General features: G+C 45.6%; 1 protein-coding gene across 5 annotated transcripts in view; it reads left to right on the top strand.

The window, feature by feature from the left end:
- Window positions 1–1,331: 1,331 nt before the first annotated feature.
- DTX4 (deltex E3 ubiquitin ligase 4) overlaps window positions 1,332–20,038 on the top strand; it is a 54,846-nt gene continuing 36,139 nt past the window's right edge. The window contains exons 1-2 of one of the 5 annotated variants that reach the window (XM_053285233.1): window positions 12,348–12,625; window positions 12,986–13,066. Coding sequence is in view for 2 of the 5 variants with exons in the window: in XM_053285231.1 (XP_053141206.1) it covers window positions 2,319–2,529 (211 nt within the window). In the remaining 3 variants the exon portion in view is untranslated. Of the gene's footprint in view, window positions 2,530–8,421; window positions 8,556–10,269; window positions 10,290–12,347; window positions 12,626–12,985; window positions 13,067–20,038 lie in introns of those variants that run through there. The other 4 variants (XM_053285231.1, XM_053285234.1, XM_053285235.1 and 1 more) reach the window with 4 other exon arrangements.

Genomic DNA, 20,038 nt, shown 5'->3' with positions numbered 1-20,038 from the left:
TCCTCAGGTTACACTTAAGGCGCACAATGCTGTGACTTACTGATCGACAGATTCACCAGGCAGTTCAGATCTAGAACAGAGCTTGTAATGTTCTGCAATCACATTCAAAGTAGGATTGAAATGATCATCTAAGGGCTAAGGCTAGAAGAGCAGCTTCATATGAATTGGCATGCCCTTCCAAGTTGGCAGGAAAGGGCAAATGATTATATATTCTTTGGCCTTCAGGGCCCAGGCAGTGAAGCAATATAGCCTTCTGCTTTGCTGGAGTAAAATCAGGAGTTTATATGGTAGGAGGTAATTGTAGAAATAGGACCTCAATTGTTTCCAGGGAGGAGCAGGTTCTCCTGGAGTGGACAAGACAAAAAAGTGTTGGTGGGATCTAAACCATGCTGCAATGGGCATCCAGTGAACAACAGTCCAGGATTGATAAGAAAGACACAACTTCAGAGGTTGTGCACGAAGGTCACGAAGCTGGAGAAACAATCAGCAACAGTGATAGTAGAAAACAGTTTAGGAATGTAGGCCACGCCCAGTAATGCAATGAAATGAGGTTGCAGGAACATTCACAAGCTTTGCAGGCTCACACGCTTAACTGGTTCAAAATCTCTTCCCCAAATGTTTTATAGCTGCTTCCCTCACAAACACAAAGTAATCTTATGTATTTAACTAAAAGTTTATTCAGAATAAAGACTCCATTTTCTCCTTCTTCTCCCCTGCCCTTATTCTTTCTGACTCCACCCCCACACCCTCTCTACAGGTGCAAAGGATCCCCACTGGGACAAACTTCTCAATAGAAGGAGATAGAATACAACAAATATCCAGCTTACAATGAGCTTTGAAAATTGCCAAGTTTGAGGAGCTTATATTTGCATGACAGATTGGGAAAATATGGATATCCAGAAATGTGCATTTTTAGAAGATACTTGATAAATGAGCGCTTTAAATTTAAGGTTTACCCATTCTTTTGATAGTCACTAGACCATGGAAATGGTATGTTCACGCTGCCTAGCTATGAAGGAGCGACTCGTACATCAAACAACTTCACCTATTTTCTCATCTCAAATGCTGAAGGACCTAGAGAGGCTATCGTGAAAGATTGGGGTATATTAGCAGAACACACGACAGGTCTTAAGAAGCAGGACAAGGGGTGATTCTACACTACAGACATACTGGCAACACCATTGTTGTCCCGGCGTAACCCTTCTCCCTGCTCGTGGTGGCAATTCGCCTGTCACCCCCTATTTTCAGTGAGGTGGTTCAGTCCCTCTTGCAGTCGCTCTTCGTTCCGTATGGTCAGCAGATGGCGCCCTGACGCTGGCCAGAGGGTGGGCTTAGGGGCGGGGGGCCCGAGCATGAGGTAATGGTGCTGAGAGGAGGGGGAGAGGAGTCAGGAACGAGTGTGCTGGAAACGCTGCGTTCCTGGGGAGCTGGTGGTGCTGCGGCTTCTACTCCCAAACCTTGCTAAGGCAGGGAAGTTGTAGCGGGTGAGGCTGCGGGTTGCCTTAGGCAGGCGTGAAGTCCCCTGGCCGTGCAATGGGTTATTGTTTCTCAGTTGTCGAAAGGGGGCATCGCGTTGGGTGGGGGCTTGGATCTCTCCTGCTTTGCCGAGAAAACCCCACTCACCCGGATTCCTCGTAGAAAGCAGACAGACAGAAAAGCAACAGGGAGGTGGAGCTGGACTGGAGCGATTGCTGCATCTAGTGCACAGGGAGGAGGGGGAGGAGGGAGGGAAACTAGAGCATGAAATTCCGAGAAGGGTTTGCTGCTCCGAAGGATCCCCCGTGCAACTGCAGAGAGAAAAAGAGGAGTAGGAGGAGATGCAACTGGTGTAACTGAGTCACCCTCCTTTTGCCGTAGAGACACGGAGAAATTCCCCTCGGAGCCACTTCACAGAGCATATGACGGAACCTGCTTTTCCAGCTCGCTGAGTGGATGGGTCCTTGTTATTTTTTAAATGCATGGATTTTACAGGCAGGGAGGCAAGAGTGTTGAAATAGGAGGGATGAACGCTTTCGAAGGCTTTGCATTTTGTGGCTGTTGCACGGAACAGTAACCTGAAGACCTAAGGTTATTTTATCTTATTGTATTGGCTACGAGACCCACATATTCGCTGCGAGTGGAAAAAAATAATTTTACGAAGAAGAAGAAGATCTGGAACGGGTCCAAGGAGCAGCCAGCCACTCAGCCCGTGGCCGTGACGTTGCAGAGTTTAAAGGGGGTAGGCGAGAAAGATCGGACATTGACCGAGCGAAAAGAGGCTCGGGTTGGTGCTTGGGATTTGTGGGGCGCTCGCTTCCTTGGAAGGGACTGCTACAAATATGCTGTTGGCTTCCGCCGTTGTGGTTTGGGAATGGCTGAACGAACACGGGCGCTGGAGACCCTACAGCCCGGCAGTGAGCCACCACATCGAGGCGGTGATTCGGGCCGGGCCAAGAGCCGGGGGGAGCGTTGTCCTAGGCCAGGTGGACAATCGGCTCTCGCCCTATATCATCGATCTGCAGTCCATGCACCAGTTCCGCCAGGACACTGGTGAGTGACCCTGCGTCGTCTTCACGTTGACCCGATCCCTCCACGCTTACTAGCTAGCTGTGAGCTGGTCCCTTCCTGCACTGTCCCGTCCCCCATGCCTGATTTCCCTCCCCTAATTGCCTAGTAAAAGCCTTATTGAAGAGTAAAGCCCTGAAATTGGGTGCTTTGTGAAAAGTAGTATACCAGGAAAGCTTCATGGCACTGTGGGGATCCGTCTCTCGATTTCACAGCTCTCTAGAAGATTGGTTCCGACCGAGATGGGGAAGAAAGGCGTGATGATGGGACAGACTGAGGCAGGTTTTGGGATTAGACTCACGTTTCCCAACCCTGGAGAGGAACTCCCGAGACGTCGTGTGCATGATGCGTTGGCATGTCACATGTCCCTAACCCTACTGTCACTGCAAAAGGAGGGCGGTCGACAAGGAATTAACACAGATGTGTTTCTGTGCCACTGGGATGTTTTGCCAATTTTTTTTTCATAGGCAAAATTGCACCTTCGCTTAATAGTTCCCACGCTAATAGAAAAAGGCTCCTACATTGCACGTCCCGTTGATCCTCGGAGCCCAGTGTGCAAATGTTAGTTCTTGGATGCTTTGTTTAATGTGTGTGATTTCTTCAGCATTTGCACCTACAGAGAGTTAAGCGTGGGGCAGGACAAAAACTTGGGTCAAAGGCAACCCCCCCCCAAAAAAACAATGCCCCAAAAGTTTTCCATGTTTCATAAGGCTGGCTGAATAGCACTGACTGAGGAAAACTAGGATTGCAATCCTATGCATGTTTCCTTGGGAATAAAGCCAAGTGTGTTCAGTGGAATTTACTTCTGATTAAACGTGCATAAGATTAAGCTGCACGTCTTATACAGATGCAAGGCATACATGTAAACGATGAGTAGATACATAACATGGATATAATGACCCTTTTGATGTTTAGGTGTATGGAGAATTTTTCACAGCAAGTGCAAGCAACAAGTCAGATCAGCAGTACACAATAGTTGATTCCCACTGAAGGAATGTTACTTATACACAAAATCGTGACACTGCACCTTAAGTAATTTGGAGTAACAAGCCAAATTACTTAAAGAACTCTGTCCTTGAAATTATGAAAACAGAATAGAACCTCTACTTTACCTGTGAGCATGGATTGAAAGGGAAGAATACACTCTTTACCTACCCAGATTGTGAGTAGGACAGTGTGATTAAAAAGTTGTTAAGGAGTAACAATAAATCCAAGTGAAATTATCTTGAGTGTGCACCCCGAGGGTGTTGTTCTTACTTCACCTTTCTGAGCTTTGTAAAAAAAGTGTATGCGCTTGAGGGTGTGTGTGTGTGTGTGAATTACTGGTTCTTTCCAAAGTCAGTTTTAAAGGGCATTAATCAAACACGTATGCTGATCTTTAAAATTCTTCATGGAAACCCTGGGGGAAATAATTGCTGTTTGCTTTCCATTAGAAAAAGCCATGTGGTGAATTGTGGTGAACACTGCAGTGCAGAATTGACAGAAAAAACGATAGAAAGTCATTCTGATTCCCACAGGCAATGGCTTCAGATTTGGCGACAATGGCAGAGGTGTGGGCGTTGCTTCGGTGTTGCTGCTGCTGGGTTTCCCCCATCCTCTTCTTCATTAGTACCTTGATTAAGAGACTTAACGAGAGCTGAATACCTCTAGGTGAAATGTTTATGAAATACCAGCAGTGAGGCAATTGTAGTCTCATGACTGGAAATTAAAATCGTGTAGGTGGAAGAGATGTAGACAGCGAGCAGTCTTTGCTGACAAGAGGAAAATACCCTGGGAAAGCCATTGGTCTCCTTGGCTGGGAATCCCTGTTTGCTGCTGCCAGTGAGCTCACTTCAAGAAGGGGCAAAGCTATTGGATCAGGAGAGGAGCTGGGAGGAGATAACAGGTGAATCACGCCACCACAGTGCATAGGAATGAAAGCCAGGTCGTCTTGTGATGTGTCTGTGTGTGTGGGGGGGAATAGACTGAAAGTGGGTGAGGGAGGGAGGCAGAGAAGGGTGAAGAACAACCATTAAAGCCAATGCAGAGAAAGCAAATAAGAATATTTAGTGGGAGGAAATACAGCAGGGAGGAGGATGACAGAGAAACCAAACAGAAACAAGGCTGGGTAATCCTTTTAGGGGACCAGTGTTTGAGGAGGAGAGGACTCTGTAATTTTGTATACTCAGGCAGGTTGGAAATATTATTAAAGAGAGATGTAAGTAATAAATCAACTGTTCATCATATGATGTGAACAAGGACTGAAGTGAACCTGAATCAGATCCATAGATCCAGAACTGAAGTGATCTTAATCAGATCCCCTTAAGTTGTCCTCGGATCCATTTCTGTGTCTTCTAAGAAGAGCATAGGTACATATTACCTTGTGGGTAGCAGAGTCCTGGCACCTTAAGACTAACATATATTATGGCATAAACTTTTGTCGGCCAGAGCTGACTTGGCCCAATTATTGTGTTATATCCTGTCTCCAAGCCAAATGTAGGCTCTTGAAGCAGCTTACAGTTGTAAAGCAGATAGGAAAATTACAGTGAGACCAAAACAATAAGTTAAAACACAAAATCAATTTAAATGTCAACATAAAAGTAAAAAAAACTTTTGATGGCAGCTAAAACCACTGTTTTAAACAACACCTATCAGTCTGAGGGGAAATGGCTGTCTTAAAAAAGAACAATTTTAATCATCCTCCTGAACTTGGGTTGAACTGACCAAGCTTCCCAAGGTCCATGGAGAAGGCTCCATAATGGAAAAGGCCCTTGAACAGATAGCCACTACCTGTATTCCTCAAATAGCGGCAGGTGGGGTTGGGGGGAGCATGACACTTCTCTCTGAGTGATCTCAGTTCATGGAGGAGAGTGTATGGGAGGAGGCAGACCTTCAGATGTCCAAGACCAAGAATATGTAGGGTTTTAATGCATTTTGAATTGTGCCTGCACAGGTAACCTGTGCAATTCTTTGAGAAAAGAACCAGGGATCAAGAAATGTTGGTCCAGTTCGCCAGCCAAACAAAATATTTTACTCATCGGATGGTTCCTCGAGCTATATTGGTACATAGACTTACCATGATCCCCCACCCCCCACTTGTCAGGTATCATTTTTCATTCACCATGGACGAGTAGATGAGTGGATTTCCTGAGCCCTAAAAAGGACTATTCTTCATTTTTATGTTCTGTACTCTTCAGCTGGTACCAGTCAATAGTCTTGGCCACAGCATGCTGTAGCAGCTGTAGTTTCTGAACATTCTTCAGAGGCACCATTATTTGAGCACATGATAGTAGTCTGATCCAAAACTTACCAAAGCATCTATCACAGTAGCTAAATCTCTGTTGTCTGTTTGCAGCTGATGCACTAAGCATAGTCAGAAAAAGTGCTCCTGGTTACAGATATCATTTGATATCTGTAATGATTACAAATATTTATATACCACTTTTCAACAGTAGTTCTCCATGGTTTAAATAGAAAAATAAATAATAAACCAGATGGTTCTCTGTCTAATAATCTAAAATGAAATATAAGATAGACCCAGCAACAGACACTGGAGGGATGCTATGCTGGGGTTGGATAGAAACTGTTGCTCCTCCACTGCTAAATGTAAGATAATTCCCACTTTGAAAACTGCGTCTTTGCTCAGTTAGTACCGCTTTGCTCAGTTAGCATGGGTTAACCAATCAACAGTGCTGGGTGCAAGAGCACCTCCAAGTTATGAACTTCATCATCCAAGGGAAGTGTGACTACATCCAGAACAACCCTCAACACCTAGAACAACTGAGATCCACCGTCAACAACTCAAACCCTCTTTACACGTTATATAAACGGTAGTCGTGTACGGCATCACTGAGAGCATTCCATGAAGCCCCATCCCCGAGCTTATGTGCCTAGAAGTCCCACCCTGTGCTGTCTATGGTCACAGCCATTTTTTTAAAAAAAGAAAAAATACGTACCCTGGCTTAGCTGCCCTAGCCCATTCTTGCTCATGAGAACATCCTCCATGAGTACAGTGTTTGTATCTGCAGACAAAAAGTGAGGCTCTCCACACAAGCAGTGTGGAGAGCCTATGAGGGTTCTGCAGGGAGAGCGGGCTTGGCCCGCTTTCCCCGCAGACGATTGGGCAGCTAGCCCTGGGCTAGCCCATTTACATGATTACCCCCATTCACACGATTACCAGCTCCATCACGCAGAGGCGTATATAGGGAAAATAGTGCCTAGGGCAAGCACTGAAATTGCGCCCCTGTCCAAACAGGAATGAGGGGACTTGTAGTCAACAATATCTAGAAATCCCTGTTAAAAGGAACACTGTACCATCTAGACATGGTTTTTGATCAAAACCTGAAAACATGAGCCATCTCTGTAAAAGACTTAGAACAACAGTCAGGAGTTATGTGAGGATTCCAGGTGTCATTTTCTCTGTCTCATCTCATTCTTTTTTAAAAAACATGACTTTGTCCTAGAGGATCACCTGCCCAAATAGCCACTAGCAAAATAGGAGAAGAAGAAGGTGGTGGGGGGAGGGGTGGTCTATAAACCAGTGAATGATTTCTGCCATCCTTTGTCTTATGATGACTGTTGGCTCATGATGGGATATATGTGCATTCACCACACCAGTGCTTACTTTGACACCAAGAGGGAGGAGGATACATTAGTTTGCCACACTAGACGGAAGAATTTGCAACAGGAGCAGACAGCCAAGTTCTGCCAGGGCCAAAACCAGCCCCTGCCAGACTAAGAAATCATTGTAATTTGCCCCTTCCTGTCACAAGCAGTGTGCTGTTCTTTTATTATTGACTCTAACTCTCAGATATCCCAGTCATGGATGGAAAATTCAGGGTCAATTTATAAGAGACACCTTTTCTACATGGAAGTTTCTTCTGTGCAGGTGTTGTGCAGAAACCCATATGTAGTGACCGCCAGGGGCATAGCAAGGTTGGAATGGGCCAGGATGAGATTTTAAAATGGGCCCCCAGCCCCTCAAAGTCCAGGGCCTCCACACACCCCAGGCCCCCAAGGATTTAAGTCTGATATTTCAACATAAGTATGCTGCCTGGAAATACATTTCACTGAATACACACATGCACACTTCACAATATATAGTGATATACATTGAGTACTATATATTTGTGCTACCTTTAATGCCTAGAACACACTAGAAACACTAATTATTAAAATGAGCCCCTCACTGCAGATTAGCAAAGGAGACGGTTCAGCCATGGAGTGTGAGCCTATGTGTGTTTTCTCAGAATTGTGAACAAATTCAGTAAAGTTTGATTCCAGGAGGTTTTTCACACAAGGCTTTTAAAGCCCTTTAACACACATCTCCTCTGGAATGGAGGTGCTGCATTCACATGTTGGCCAGATTTACTCTGAAGTCCCTGCGAGTTATTGGAGAGCAGTTCACACACAAGAAAAATAAAATAAAAGTACAACACATGCTTCACAGTTCTCACTCAGACCTTCTGGGTTGCAAAACAACTTGAACATAAGTGCATTTATAAATGAATGAATGAATAAATGAATAAATAAATATAATATTGTTCCAGAAGTTTTTGTAATTTTCTGCCATGAAACAAGCCACTTATAGGCCTTTTTAGACAATTTTTGTTTTTAAAGCCAGCAAATTTTCCAATCTGTTTTAAATTAAATATTCAGAGACTTCTCAGTCCCCCCACTCCATATCAAAGCCCTATGGCAAGCAGATCCCTATATACCCAGGGGAGGGGGGTAACCACAAAAAGGAATTCACAGTCTACCTGGCCAAAGCTGAGCTGGATGGTCTGTGCAGAGGGTCTTCTGCTGCAGAGAACTCTTCCTGCCTCCTTCCTGGCTTGCTTGGGGCCTGCTGAGTTCAGGCTTCAGGGAGGCCTACTCAGAGGCCTCTCTGGAAGCCCTGCCCAGCCGCCGATCAGCTGAGAAGCGAGGAGAGAAGAGCTCTCTGAAGTTTGCAGGCCTCGCTGATCCTAGGTCGGAGTCGGAGGCAAGGCAAGCAGGATGGCAAGTGGCTGAGGGGCCCTGGAGCTGGGCAGGTGGGCAATGGGGTGGGGGTGGCGGGAACTTGCATGGCGCCCCCTCCTCAGTGGCGCCTAGGGCACATGCCCTGGCTGCCCCCCCTAGTTCCGCCTATGCCGTCACGGAGCCGGTAGGGGCGGTGGGGATCGGGAGCCACCTGGCCCCTGGAAGTCACAGCATGCCCCACGCAAGTGCACGGGGCATTCTGGGGAGACCCCCATGCTGGGAGGCTTGTTGCAGCCTCCCGGTCAGGGGTCTCCTTGTGAGTCATTGCGCCTCGGAGCTGCGCCGTGGCAACTCACAATAGAAAAACAGGGTTAGGGTTAGCGCACGCTCCACTAACCTTGTTTAAGGGGAGGGGCACTTAGGGAGGTTTGCTGCTGGGAGCCCTGTGGCTCCCATTGCAGCACACGGCCAGGAAAACCAGTTTCTCCCTTAGCCCAGTTTCTCCTGGTTGTGGGAATAGCCTCATTGTAACCATGAGCACTTCTGAGCATGTCAGGGCAGGACTTCAGGACATTGAGCTGCGTCTCACAATCTGTGAGACCCAGTTTTGCAGGGAGAGCGGGCAGAGCGGGCAAAGCCTGCTCTCTCCGCTCACGAGCGGAGAGGGATCCCTGGCAAGCAGGATCGGCTGCCCACACGATTGCCAGCTCCATGATGGAGCCTTCTTGTCAGATAGGAGTGGAATCATGCCACCAATTTCCAACCCTATCAGCAGGATTGTACTAGGTGGATGCATCAGGTGGCTGAGAAGTTCAGAAGAATCAGTAGGGACACACACCTTCTATTTGCCTCCTCTTGCTCCTCCTCAGCACATCCAAGGCAGTTTATTATTTATTATTTACATTTTATATCCCTCTCTTCCTCCAAGGAGCCCAGAGCTGTGTACTACATACTTAAGCTTCTCCTCACAACAACCCTGTGATGTAGGTTAGGCTGAGAGAGAAGTGACTGGCCCAGAGTCACCCAGATAGTATCATGGCTGAATGGGGATTTGAACTCAGATCTCCCCGGTCCTAGTCCAGCACTCTAACCACTACACCACGCTGGCTCTCCCAAATGTTTAAATTTAAATCCCAAATGAGGTCTGAAGGAAGACTGCAATAGTCCAGATCATAGGAACATAGGAAGCTGCCATATACTGAGTCAGACCATAGGTTCATCTATCTCAGTATTGTCTACACAGACTGGCAGCGGCTTCTCCAAGGTTGCAGGCAGGAATCTCTCTCAGCGCTATCTTGGAGAAGCCAGGGAGGGAACGTGGAACTTAAGATACTCTTCCCAGAGCAGCTCCATCCCCTGAGGAGAATATCTTACAGTGTTCACACTTCTAGTCTCCCTTTCATATGCATCCGGGGTAGACTCTGCTTAGCTAAGGGGACAAGTCATGCTTGCTACCACAAGACCAGCTTTCCTCTTGCTACCACAAGACCAGCTTTCTTCTCTCCACTGGTTTCCAACTGGGGTCCTCTAGATGTTGCTGAACTACAACTCCCAGTACCCCCAGCCACAATACATTATAGCTGGGGATGCTAGGAGCTGGGTCTCACGATCGGTGAGACCTAGTTTGGTGAGCTGAGCGGGGAGAGCGGGCTAAGCCTGCTCTCCCCTCAGACAATCCGTGTGGGAGCCCTGGGCGGCTGGATTGGCTGCCCACACGATTGCCGGCTTTGTGACGGAGCTGGCGGGCGCTGGGGGGTGCGGAGGCCGATCGGGGAGTGGGGGGCCTCCCCTCTGGGGATCTCCTTGTAAGTAGCCACAGCACGGAGCCGCACTGCGGCTACTCACAATTTTTAAATTCATGGCTATTCACTTTTTAAATTCACGGATAAATTCATGGCCGCACTGCGGCTACTCACGATTTTTAGGGCAGGCGTACTTAGGCGGGTTACCCACCTAGGAACCACTGGGCCTGCAGCCGAGCCTGGTGGTTCATACGATGGGGTAAAATCTGGCTAGCCTCCACTAGCCAGCCCAGTTTCGCCCCATCGTGTGAATAGCCTCTAGGAGATGTAGTTCAGCAACATCTGGAGGACCCTAGGTTTGGAACCCTTGGTCTGGATACTGGTCTTGTGGTAGCAAGCATGAATTGTCCCCTTTGCTAAGCAGGGTCCACCTGGTTGCATTTGAATGGGAGACTACATGTGAGCACTCTCTCACATGTCTTACATTCCCCTTAGGGGATTGGGCTGCTCTGGGAAGAGCTCTTCCATGCTCGTATGCAGAAGGCTCCAAGTTCCCTCCCTGGCATCTCCAAGATAGGGCTGAGAGAAACTCCTGACTGTAACCTTGGAGAAGCCGCTGCTGGTCTGTGTAGACAATACTGAGCTAGATGGATCAGTGTTTCTATGCATTGTCTTAGAGTATGGAAATCAAGTTTTATAGGACTCCACTATAGTGAGCCTGCTGCAGCCCTGGAAGACAAAACATGAAGACAGGCTGATGGTTGAGGGAGTTAGCTTTGCAATGATGAAGTTACATTTTTCAGCACAGAAAAATAAAACTTATCCAAGAACCTTGATGTGCTCACTTCTATTCTGCATGGAATAGGACACACAAAAGGAATTCTTGGTGTGTAGGCTTACAGTAACACAGAAGTCCTGTGACACTTTGTGTGTGTGTGTTCAGTTTTTATACTGCCTTTCATAATGCACCTCAAGGCAGTTTACAAAAGTTAAAATATAATAAAATTCCATAAAAGTTACATTTAAAACCTTAAAATCAATCAAATATTAAAAACATAAATCTCCAAGAAACAATTAGAAACAAATGCAAGAAAGCTGAGGAACCTGGAGCCTCTGGGAAGTAAAAGCCTGGGTAAATAAAAAGGTTTTAGTTGTTTTGTAAAAAGCAGCCACAGTTGTCACAGAGCGAATGTTTACTGGGAGAACAGTCCAGAGTCTGTGTTTCTGCTTTGGGGCTGAACCATGTCTCTGTACATAGCTTGGAGTGGTAGTTTGCTTGCTTGGATATGCTAAGGTTTCGCAGCCGAGACCCTTCTTAGCCCAGTTGGAAACCCTACCTCCGCTGTAGTCCACTATACTATAGCAGTGCTACAGGCTGTAGCACTGCTATAGTACAGTGGATTAAGCATGTGAGAGTGGATGTTCCCAATTAAAATCTCAGCTCTAGCATGAACTGGGTAGTTTTAGGCATGTCACTTTGTCTCAGCCTCCACTCCCCATGTTGAGGTATCGAGGCCATTTGCCAGTTTGCCATTGGCAAGTGGCCCCAGCCCTTGGGTGAACAGGACACCTAGCACTACACAGAGCTCCTCATCAGAGGTCTCATTTCCACTGCCATTTTTGAGAAGGCAAGAAACAGCAGGGATACTTCCTATGCAGTAGGAGGGGGGGCCCTCACTGTTTATTTTACCAACTTCATATCCTAGTGCAAATGTCAGAAGACCCATGTCTCTCCTAAGTGGATCTACCTGTGTGCCAGAAAAGAATTTGAAAAGAGAGGGGACTGGTGGTGACCACAATGGCTGGCTAGTGAACTAAGCCTAAATTTGTGGATCCCTGGAAGACTATTAATACTGGCCAGTCTACTTTGTCAGAATTGTGACACAAATCAATAGGGAAATGAATAAGAAATGTTTTGAACACCTAGGAAAGGAGGTATATCAAGACGACATGTTTTGTATTCTGGGTTAAGACATCATTCCACTTCCCACTGTGGAGACTTCTAGCTACCAACTTACTTTATGATTCTACAGAGATACTCCCATGTGCACACACATGCAATATTGTAAGAAAGTTGATACAGGAGCACCTTGAGCAGGAGAGAAAGGTGCCGGGACAGGAGGGGAAGCAGCAAAAGCTTGGTTGGACTTAGATTGCCAGATATGACCTGCAGGCTCCCCACTGTGGAATAGATAGTTTAGGTTTGACGTGTTACCTGTCTCCTCAGATATTCAGCTACTGGTTCAGGTGTTGCTATATTTGGGTGCCCCGGACCCTGTACAACTATAAGAATTGTCTTGCAAAGTCAAATCAAAGGTCTTTCTGGTTTTAGCATTTTGTCTTCAACGGTGACCAGCCAAAAATGTCCTGGGAAAGCTCACAAGTTGAGTATGAGGGAGGTAAGTAATTTAGGAGACATACCAGAACTACTGAGGTAGCTGTCTCCTTTTGTTGGTTTCTAGTCTCTGGTGAGCTTAACCTATCCTCCATGAATTTTTCTAATCATTTTTAAAGCCCTTGAAGTTTGTGTGGATCACAAAACCTTGTGGCAGTGAATTCTGTCAGTCAATTGTGTAGTGTGCAAAGAAATATTTTTAATCTTATTTGTCCTGCACCTAATTAATTGCCAATCCGTTTCATTGATCATCCAAAGTTCTTCTGTTTTGAGGGAGAGAAGAGACATTGTGAGTGTAATTATTCTCTATTTAATCTTTCCATAGTTTTAATGATTTTGTAAAACATTGTCATGTTCCCGCCAGAGTTTTTGCAATGAAGAAAAGATTTGAGAACATGCTGCTAGCGATAATATTGGTGGATTGCCATCAGCCCAGAATTTGACTGTATGTATCTTTATATTTGTACAGATATAGAGAGCACATTGACACTAACATTCCTAAAACCCCATTCTACAGTATGGTGGATATGAGCTTCGTATCATGAGGCCATTACTGCTGCAGGATCCTTTAGAGGGGGCAGTTTGCAGTTTCCCTCAGCAAAGGGCTTTGGCTCCCTCTGAGAGGATAATTAGCATGCACACCAGCTACTTGTCTGTGTGGCTGTGGTCTGGGCTACCTCACTCCCCACCCCTTCCCCAAACTCACTTTCTTGCTCTGAATAAAAGCACTGTCCTTCTACTAGCCTCTTGAGTGGTTGCCACGGTGATAACAGCAATATGTCTGCTTGTCCTTCCATTCCATCTCCCTGGCTGAATTTGCTGAGGCAAAGTCAAACTAATTTCGAAGTCTAATCTCATCCCAGCTTGGCACTAGAGGCAGTGGGTCAGGAAAGAAAGTGGGCCGGGCAGGCTGCCTGTCTGTCTATAGCCCTTTCTCTGCTCTGAGACAGGCAGAGATTAATGTTTGCTTTGCTCTTGGAAAAGGAAAGTCTGAAAAGGAATACCAACAAAAACGGGTTTCCTTCAAACCTTGGAGGTTGCTGGACAAAAAAAAAATGCATTCACTTGGCTGGGGAAAATAAGAGAAAGGAATTTTCTGCCCCTTGAGTTCAGAATTTTATCTAGAGACCATTTTCTTGCTATCTCGTGCTGCAATTTTAATGTTCAGTACATTTTGAACGTTTATAGTGTTTACCTTGCTTGTGTTCAAAACACGTGCAAAGTTGCTGTTATTCCCATTTTACAGATGGATGATTGAGGCTGAAGTAGAATCAAAAGCATAGGCCATGTGCCTGGAAAAGCTAATAAGTGTTTCTTCTTGCACATGCTTGTGCAGATAGCAAATCTGCCATGCAGGTTGCAGATCCTGTAGTAGTGGGTTAGCCAACTTTGTGAGCTGTGTGGATGGGTGAGGAACCAGTGCATGTCCCCGCCTGTTTGGATGTGTTCATAATCCCATCTTATCATCACAATAAACCTGTGAGATAGGTCAGGCTGAGAGATGGCAAGTGGCCCAAGGTTACCCAGTGAGCTTCTTGGGTGAGTGGGGAGGTCTCCCTGGTCCCAATCCCAACACTGTTTGCTACAGCATCCTTAGATGTGCTGTTGTGATGTAAGGCCGTAGTTGAGTTAGCATTTGAAACCTTTTCAATCTGACACTTTATGTATTGGAACAGACTCCTCCTATGTCCATACTGGCACTACTCATAGCCTTATGAAAGGAGGAGGTAATACCAAGACAATGTGATGACTTCATAAATCTTAATGCTGTAGATGATGTAGGATGGAAAGTGAAAAACTGCTTGTGTTTCAAGTTGGCATGTGGACTCTCTTTCCCATTGTTCTTGCAAAAGAAATTAGAGTCTTGATTAATCCTGCAACACAGGATGTGTCCAGTTCCTCCAGCAGCCTGGCTTGCTTTCTAGATCTGGAATGAAAGACATAACACCTGAATACTGCATTCATCTACGAAAAATATCTCTGAGGACCTAGATGAAGGGACATAAGGCAGTAAGAAATCTTAAGACAACACTATTTAGAAACATGGTGGGTTTGGGTGGAATGCTTTTCCACCATGAAGGAATATTGTTACTTTTCCCAGTAGCAGCTGGTTTACATGTTAACAGGCACCATATCAAAAGAACCTATGTGATTATTTACCCAGTTTACTTGTTGCCATAAAGTATAGCACTGCGTCTTATTTTTCTAGTTTCTCCTCACATGGAGTCTCCATGCCAGCAGTGGTGCTAAAGGTTATGGCTCTGGTCAGCCATAACCTCCCAGTGTCTTTTGCTCTTTCAAGGGCGTGCCCATGAGATCATATGTTTTAAAATTCTAAATTCTTTTTTCTAGAATCAATAGCATTTCCTGGTTCCATTCTTTCAGTCACTAACACAGATTAGAAATTCTCTTTCATACTTTAAAATGAATGTTCTCTGTTTTACTTAGTGTTCATGCTTTTAGGTTGCATGGCTCCCTGTGCTGTGTGCACAACATAGATGTGGGGGCGTGGGGAACCCATATGAAGTAATATTCCTTGCATATTTCCAGGAACACTGCCGACACACAGAGTATAGATATTTATTTATTGAAAGTATTTATATACTGTCTTTCAACAAATGTCTTACAAATAAAAACAAAACCATCATAGCAATGTTAAAATAGCAGAGCAGTTAAAACATTAAAAGATCTGGGAAAACAAAAACACAATAAAACCTGCTTTTCCTTAACAGTGAGAGCATTCATTGTTTCTCTATGATGGGCCTGGTGCATCCTAGTAACTTTTCCTTGAGCAAATACCTCAGGTAGGAGGATATATTCTTTCCAAGGGAAGCATATTTCTGTTCCTTTTTCAGTTCAAACTCCTCTCTAAGTGACAACAGATAAGAGTGAAAGAGCATTAAAAATTCATTAAAGCGAAGTGATTATGCATGTGCACATAGAGCAAAGCCCCAATAAGTGTGAGGAGGGGAGAAGTTCAGATTTTTAAGATTAGGATACTAGCACAATTTTGGCAGAGAAGGATCTGCTGGCTCTTTCAGAAACTGAGAATGCTGTCAGTATCCTGTTGTGAGGTGGCCTCAGAGAAGGATGGGCAGCATTCCCCTCACACCCCAAGCTGCCTTCTTGAATGAGCGATTGTTCTGTGTGTCTCCCCTCCCCTCCTTCCCCAGTTGCTATGAATGTTGTTGTTTTGGGTCATTAAGGAGTTCTGATGGTAGAGGGGCCATGACCCTGGCAGGGTCTTGAATAGCTATTGTCCCTTTTCTTTCCTTTTTGAATGGAAGGCTGATGGCCTGTCTCGGAATGACCCAGGGAGCGAGAGATGGCGGGAGGATTTTCCCACAAGATTGATGGATGGAGCTGGATGGGGCCAGATGCTGAAATTCCAGCATTCTCTCCCCTTCCCCACACTGGTTCCTTCCCCTTCTCATGATGGATTATAATAAATTATAGTCTATGCTAGCGGCACTGTCATTTAGATTGTAACAGGCTTTTTCATTGTAATGCGTGATTATTTCTTCCAGCCCACTGCCTCCCATAATTTCCTCAGAAAAACCCTTTTTGTTTGAAATATCTTGTGTGGGTGTGTGTGGTCTTCCCCAATAGAGGATTTTACTTTTGCTCAAGACTAATGAGTCAAGGAATTTTGGGGAGCTCAGAACTGGAGGGAAATATCCAGATGTCCAGCCATAGAAAGCTGATAATCTTTATTAACTCATACCTGCTTTCTTGTATCCCCAACTGTCTAGAGCAGTTCATAGAATGGGATCCAGGCACAACAGTGTCTATCTTTTGCACACAGTACATGCCACAGTGCATTTTACTACCAAATCATAAAGTATTTCATGTAATGCAGACTTAAACTACAATCAACAGAATAAATTATCCAAGTTTATCTTTCCTTTTTATCATTTGATCACTTGCTAATTCCCACTGTTGAGCCATCTGCATCAGGCACCTGTTTCTAGTGCTCCTTAACTAGATTCTGCTGCTCTGAATCTTAGAAGTTGCCTCCCCTTTTTGATAGAAGGACCCCAAATTGCTGCATTGCTGCTTGGAGCGGGTGGTGGAAGAGGGTATTGTAGGGTTTGGAAGTGATGTGACACATGGCTAAATGATTTCAAACTGCTAGATTGGCAAGTGATGTTTTGCATTGAACTTTTTACCAGTTTTGAATTTTTTAATGAGCAATCTTGCTTTTATATTTATTATATCAGCTTTGTTTGTTGAGCTTTCATACCCTTATTTTCCTCTTAAATAGGCCTAGCCTCAGATGAAGATCAATGGGGACAAGACTGGAAGGAAAATACTATTGAATACTTGAATACTGTTGAAATTATAATAACAGAACTCTTACCCTTGTGTAAAACCACAGAGGTTAGAATAATGAGGCACAGGTCATTTAGTTTTGGTAATCCAAGCCTCTCTACATTTCTTTTCCGTTTGGAGCCCAGATGCTTAGGGACATACAGAGATCATTCACACAGTCAAAAACTGTTCTACCCAGATTTAGGAGATGCGTGTGCTCCCAATTTTTGGTTGTGTGGAAGCAGAGTAGGAGGAAAACCTGGGTAGAAGTGATTGAGGCTATTCACACAAGGGGGCAAAATCGGGCTAGCGGAGGGTAGCCCGATTTCGCCCCATCGTGTGAACCACTCGGCTTGGCTGCAAGCCTGGTGGTTCCTAGGCGGGTAACCCCCCTAAGTACCCCTCCCCTAAAACCAGGTTTGCGGAGCGAGTGCTCCACAAACCTGGTTTTAAAGATCGTGAGTAGCCGTGGTGCGGTTACTCATGAGTAGACCCCCGGAGGGGAGGCGAAAAGCCACCTCCCAGCTCCGGGGGTCTCCCCAGTATGCCCTGCGCACTTGCGCAGGGCATACTGGAGCTACTGGGGGCCACGCAGCCCCCGAGCTCCCCAGCCCCTGCCGGCTCCATCACGGAGCCGGCAATCATCTGGGCGGCCGATCCTCCCTGCTCGTGTGCAGGGAGAACGGGCTTAGCCCGCTCTACCCGCTCGCCCTTCTAAACCAGGTCTCACTGATCGTGAGACCCGGCCCATTGTGTGGAAGCAAGGTAGGAGGAAAACCTGGGTAGCTTTTCCTCTTGCCTTGCTTCCACACCGTCGCTTCTACTCTCGTTTTCCTTTAATCTTACTTCCACACAAATGAAAATTGGGAGCACACACCGCTCTTAAACCTGGGTAGAACACAGTTTTTGATTGTGTGAATGACTTCTCTGTGTTTCCTCATAATTCCAGCAGAGAGGCATCTCTATTGTGTCAAAGTTTTGGAATTCAGTATTTTAAAAAGCTAGAACCACTGACTACAATTCAACATTCTGTACAGACTATTTAGATACACACATACAACAGTGCAGAGGAAGTGTGCAGGCACCCATAAGATTGTGGAATAATCAGGACTGCTCAAGCTGCATTTTGCTAGATTGCATCCTATGTACTGTACTTAGGCATATGCTTTTCTGAATGCATAGGTTTCAGGGCAACTCGCTCTAATAAAAAAAGTTTAGGTATGCAACTGTTTTGGCACATCCACATGATGGGGCTATTCACACAACTGGGCAGACAGGATGGAAGGGTTCAACCTACTTCCCCCCAGGCAATCGCTCTTCAGTTATTTGGCGCATGAGCCACGCACCCACATGACCCTTGCTGCTCCTGGTAGCACGGATCAACAGAGGCTGGGACTCATTTTCCTGGCCTCTGGATATCCCACCAGGCACCACGCAACAAGCACGGTGCCTTGGGGGATTCCCCCATCACAGGCAATCTAGGTGCCCGTCTCTGTGTCTCCTTGGCCTCCATGCAGCCCTAGGAGACATACGATCCTGGCAGCTAGATTAAGGGAGCACTCACTCCCTTAACTTCGGCTAAGAGTCAGTCTAGGAAGTGGGGTTAGGCTGAGCGGCTAGGCTAGGCTGCTCCTGAGAACAGCCATGAGGAAAGTGTCTGAGAAGGAAAAGGTATTTTTCCTTTTACTTTCATAGCAGCAAGCCAGGAATATAGATTGCACAGTCTGTGCTGATGTTACTGGGCTGACCATCCCCTTCTTCAATGTGGCCTGCAAGGAACGAATTGGTTCAGTAGCAGCAGAATTCAGAAACATTAAATGAACTCCTGAACCTTTTCGTAACGTTTGTGCATTCATTAGATACTATAGTCACTGCCTTGTCCAGACCTTGCATGTATTCTAATGTGCATGCACAGTTCCTACACACTTTGCATAGGCATACAGTTAATTTGGAGCTATTGTATTGGTTGGTGAAGCTTTTGCAGACCGGGAGCTCCAGGTGCACTCCAGAATTTTGCACCAGCAAGTGATCACTGGATAAGAACAAATGAGTTTATTGTTACAGTTGAATTCTTGCTAAGTTCTCATGATACTTATAGCCTAGAGAACTGACACAAGTGGTGCATTTAGATTTGATTATTTCTTTTATCATTTTGCAGTTAAACTGAATGTTTTCTTAACAGTCAAGAAAAAGGGGGGGAAATCTCTGATCTGGAAATTTCATGTTGGTAAACTTAGTTTAGGTTGAACATCTTGGGCTCTTATTTTTCATTTCTTCCCATTTAAAGTAAACTATCAGTTGCTATAACGTTTTACAACAGTGACTTTGTACTCATAATTTTACTTTCCCCAATTCCTTATTTCAAGCAGGACACTGGTAAATACTGGTTGAAATGGTATAAATCTACCTAGTATCCTCTTCTGTGTGGGGATTTTGCCATGGATATTGTCTGAGTTCTTTATATGGGGCATGCCTGTATATATCTGAATGTGTCTGTGTACTGGCTTGGAGATGGAGTCACTGTGTTTGTTTGTCTCCTCCTCACTAGTTGTTTAGAATTCAAACTGAGAGTAGAGATGTGCTTGAAACGTGACTCGGCATCTGAATCGCAGCACAATCCCTTTAAAACTGACATCTTCCACAGCCCCTTTAATACAGAGGAAAGCAGATCCATCCCTGCTCGTGCTCCATTCGGCATCATCACCATCATACCCGCAGCACTCCCCACAGCTATCTGTCCACACCATCTGCACTTCCCCCCAGTTGCCCCCGCACAATGGCGGCACGCACATGGCCTCCGCCCATGGTTGCGTGGTCAGTTGGGGGAGAATGCTGCTGCTGAGCACTGATAGCTGGGGGCGGGGAGCACTGCAACAGTGGCGAGTGGCGGAGGAGCAGGGATGGATCTGCTCTCCTTCGTGTTAAAGGGGCTGTGGAAGTCCTTAGTTTTAAAGGGATTGTGCTGCGATTCGGACACTGAATCACGTTTCGGCACATCCCTAACTGAGAGGTTCGCCCTCTCCCTTGCATGAGAGACTGTTAGTCTGTTTATTGTTTTCTTAGCCTATGTTTGAGTTAGTAATAAATAGAAAACTCTTGTTTCTCA

The sequence above is a fragment of the Hemicordylus capensis genome, chromosome 1 (assembly GCF_027244095.1).
Source record: "Hemicordylus capensis ecotype Gifberg chromosome 1, rHemCap1.1.pri, whole genome shotgun sequence".
NCBI lineage: Eukaryota > Metazoa > Chordata > Lepidosauria > Squamata > Cordylidae > Hemicordylus > Hemicordylus capensis.
This window is presented reverse-complemented; position numbering and strand designations above follow the sequence as displayed.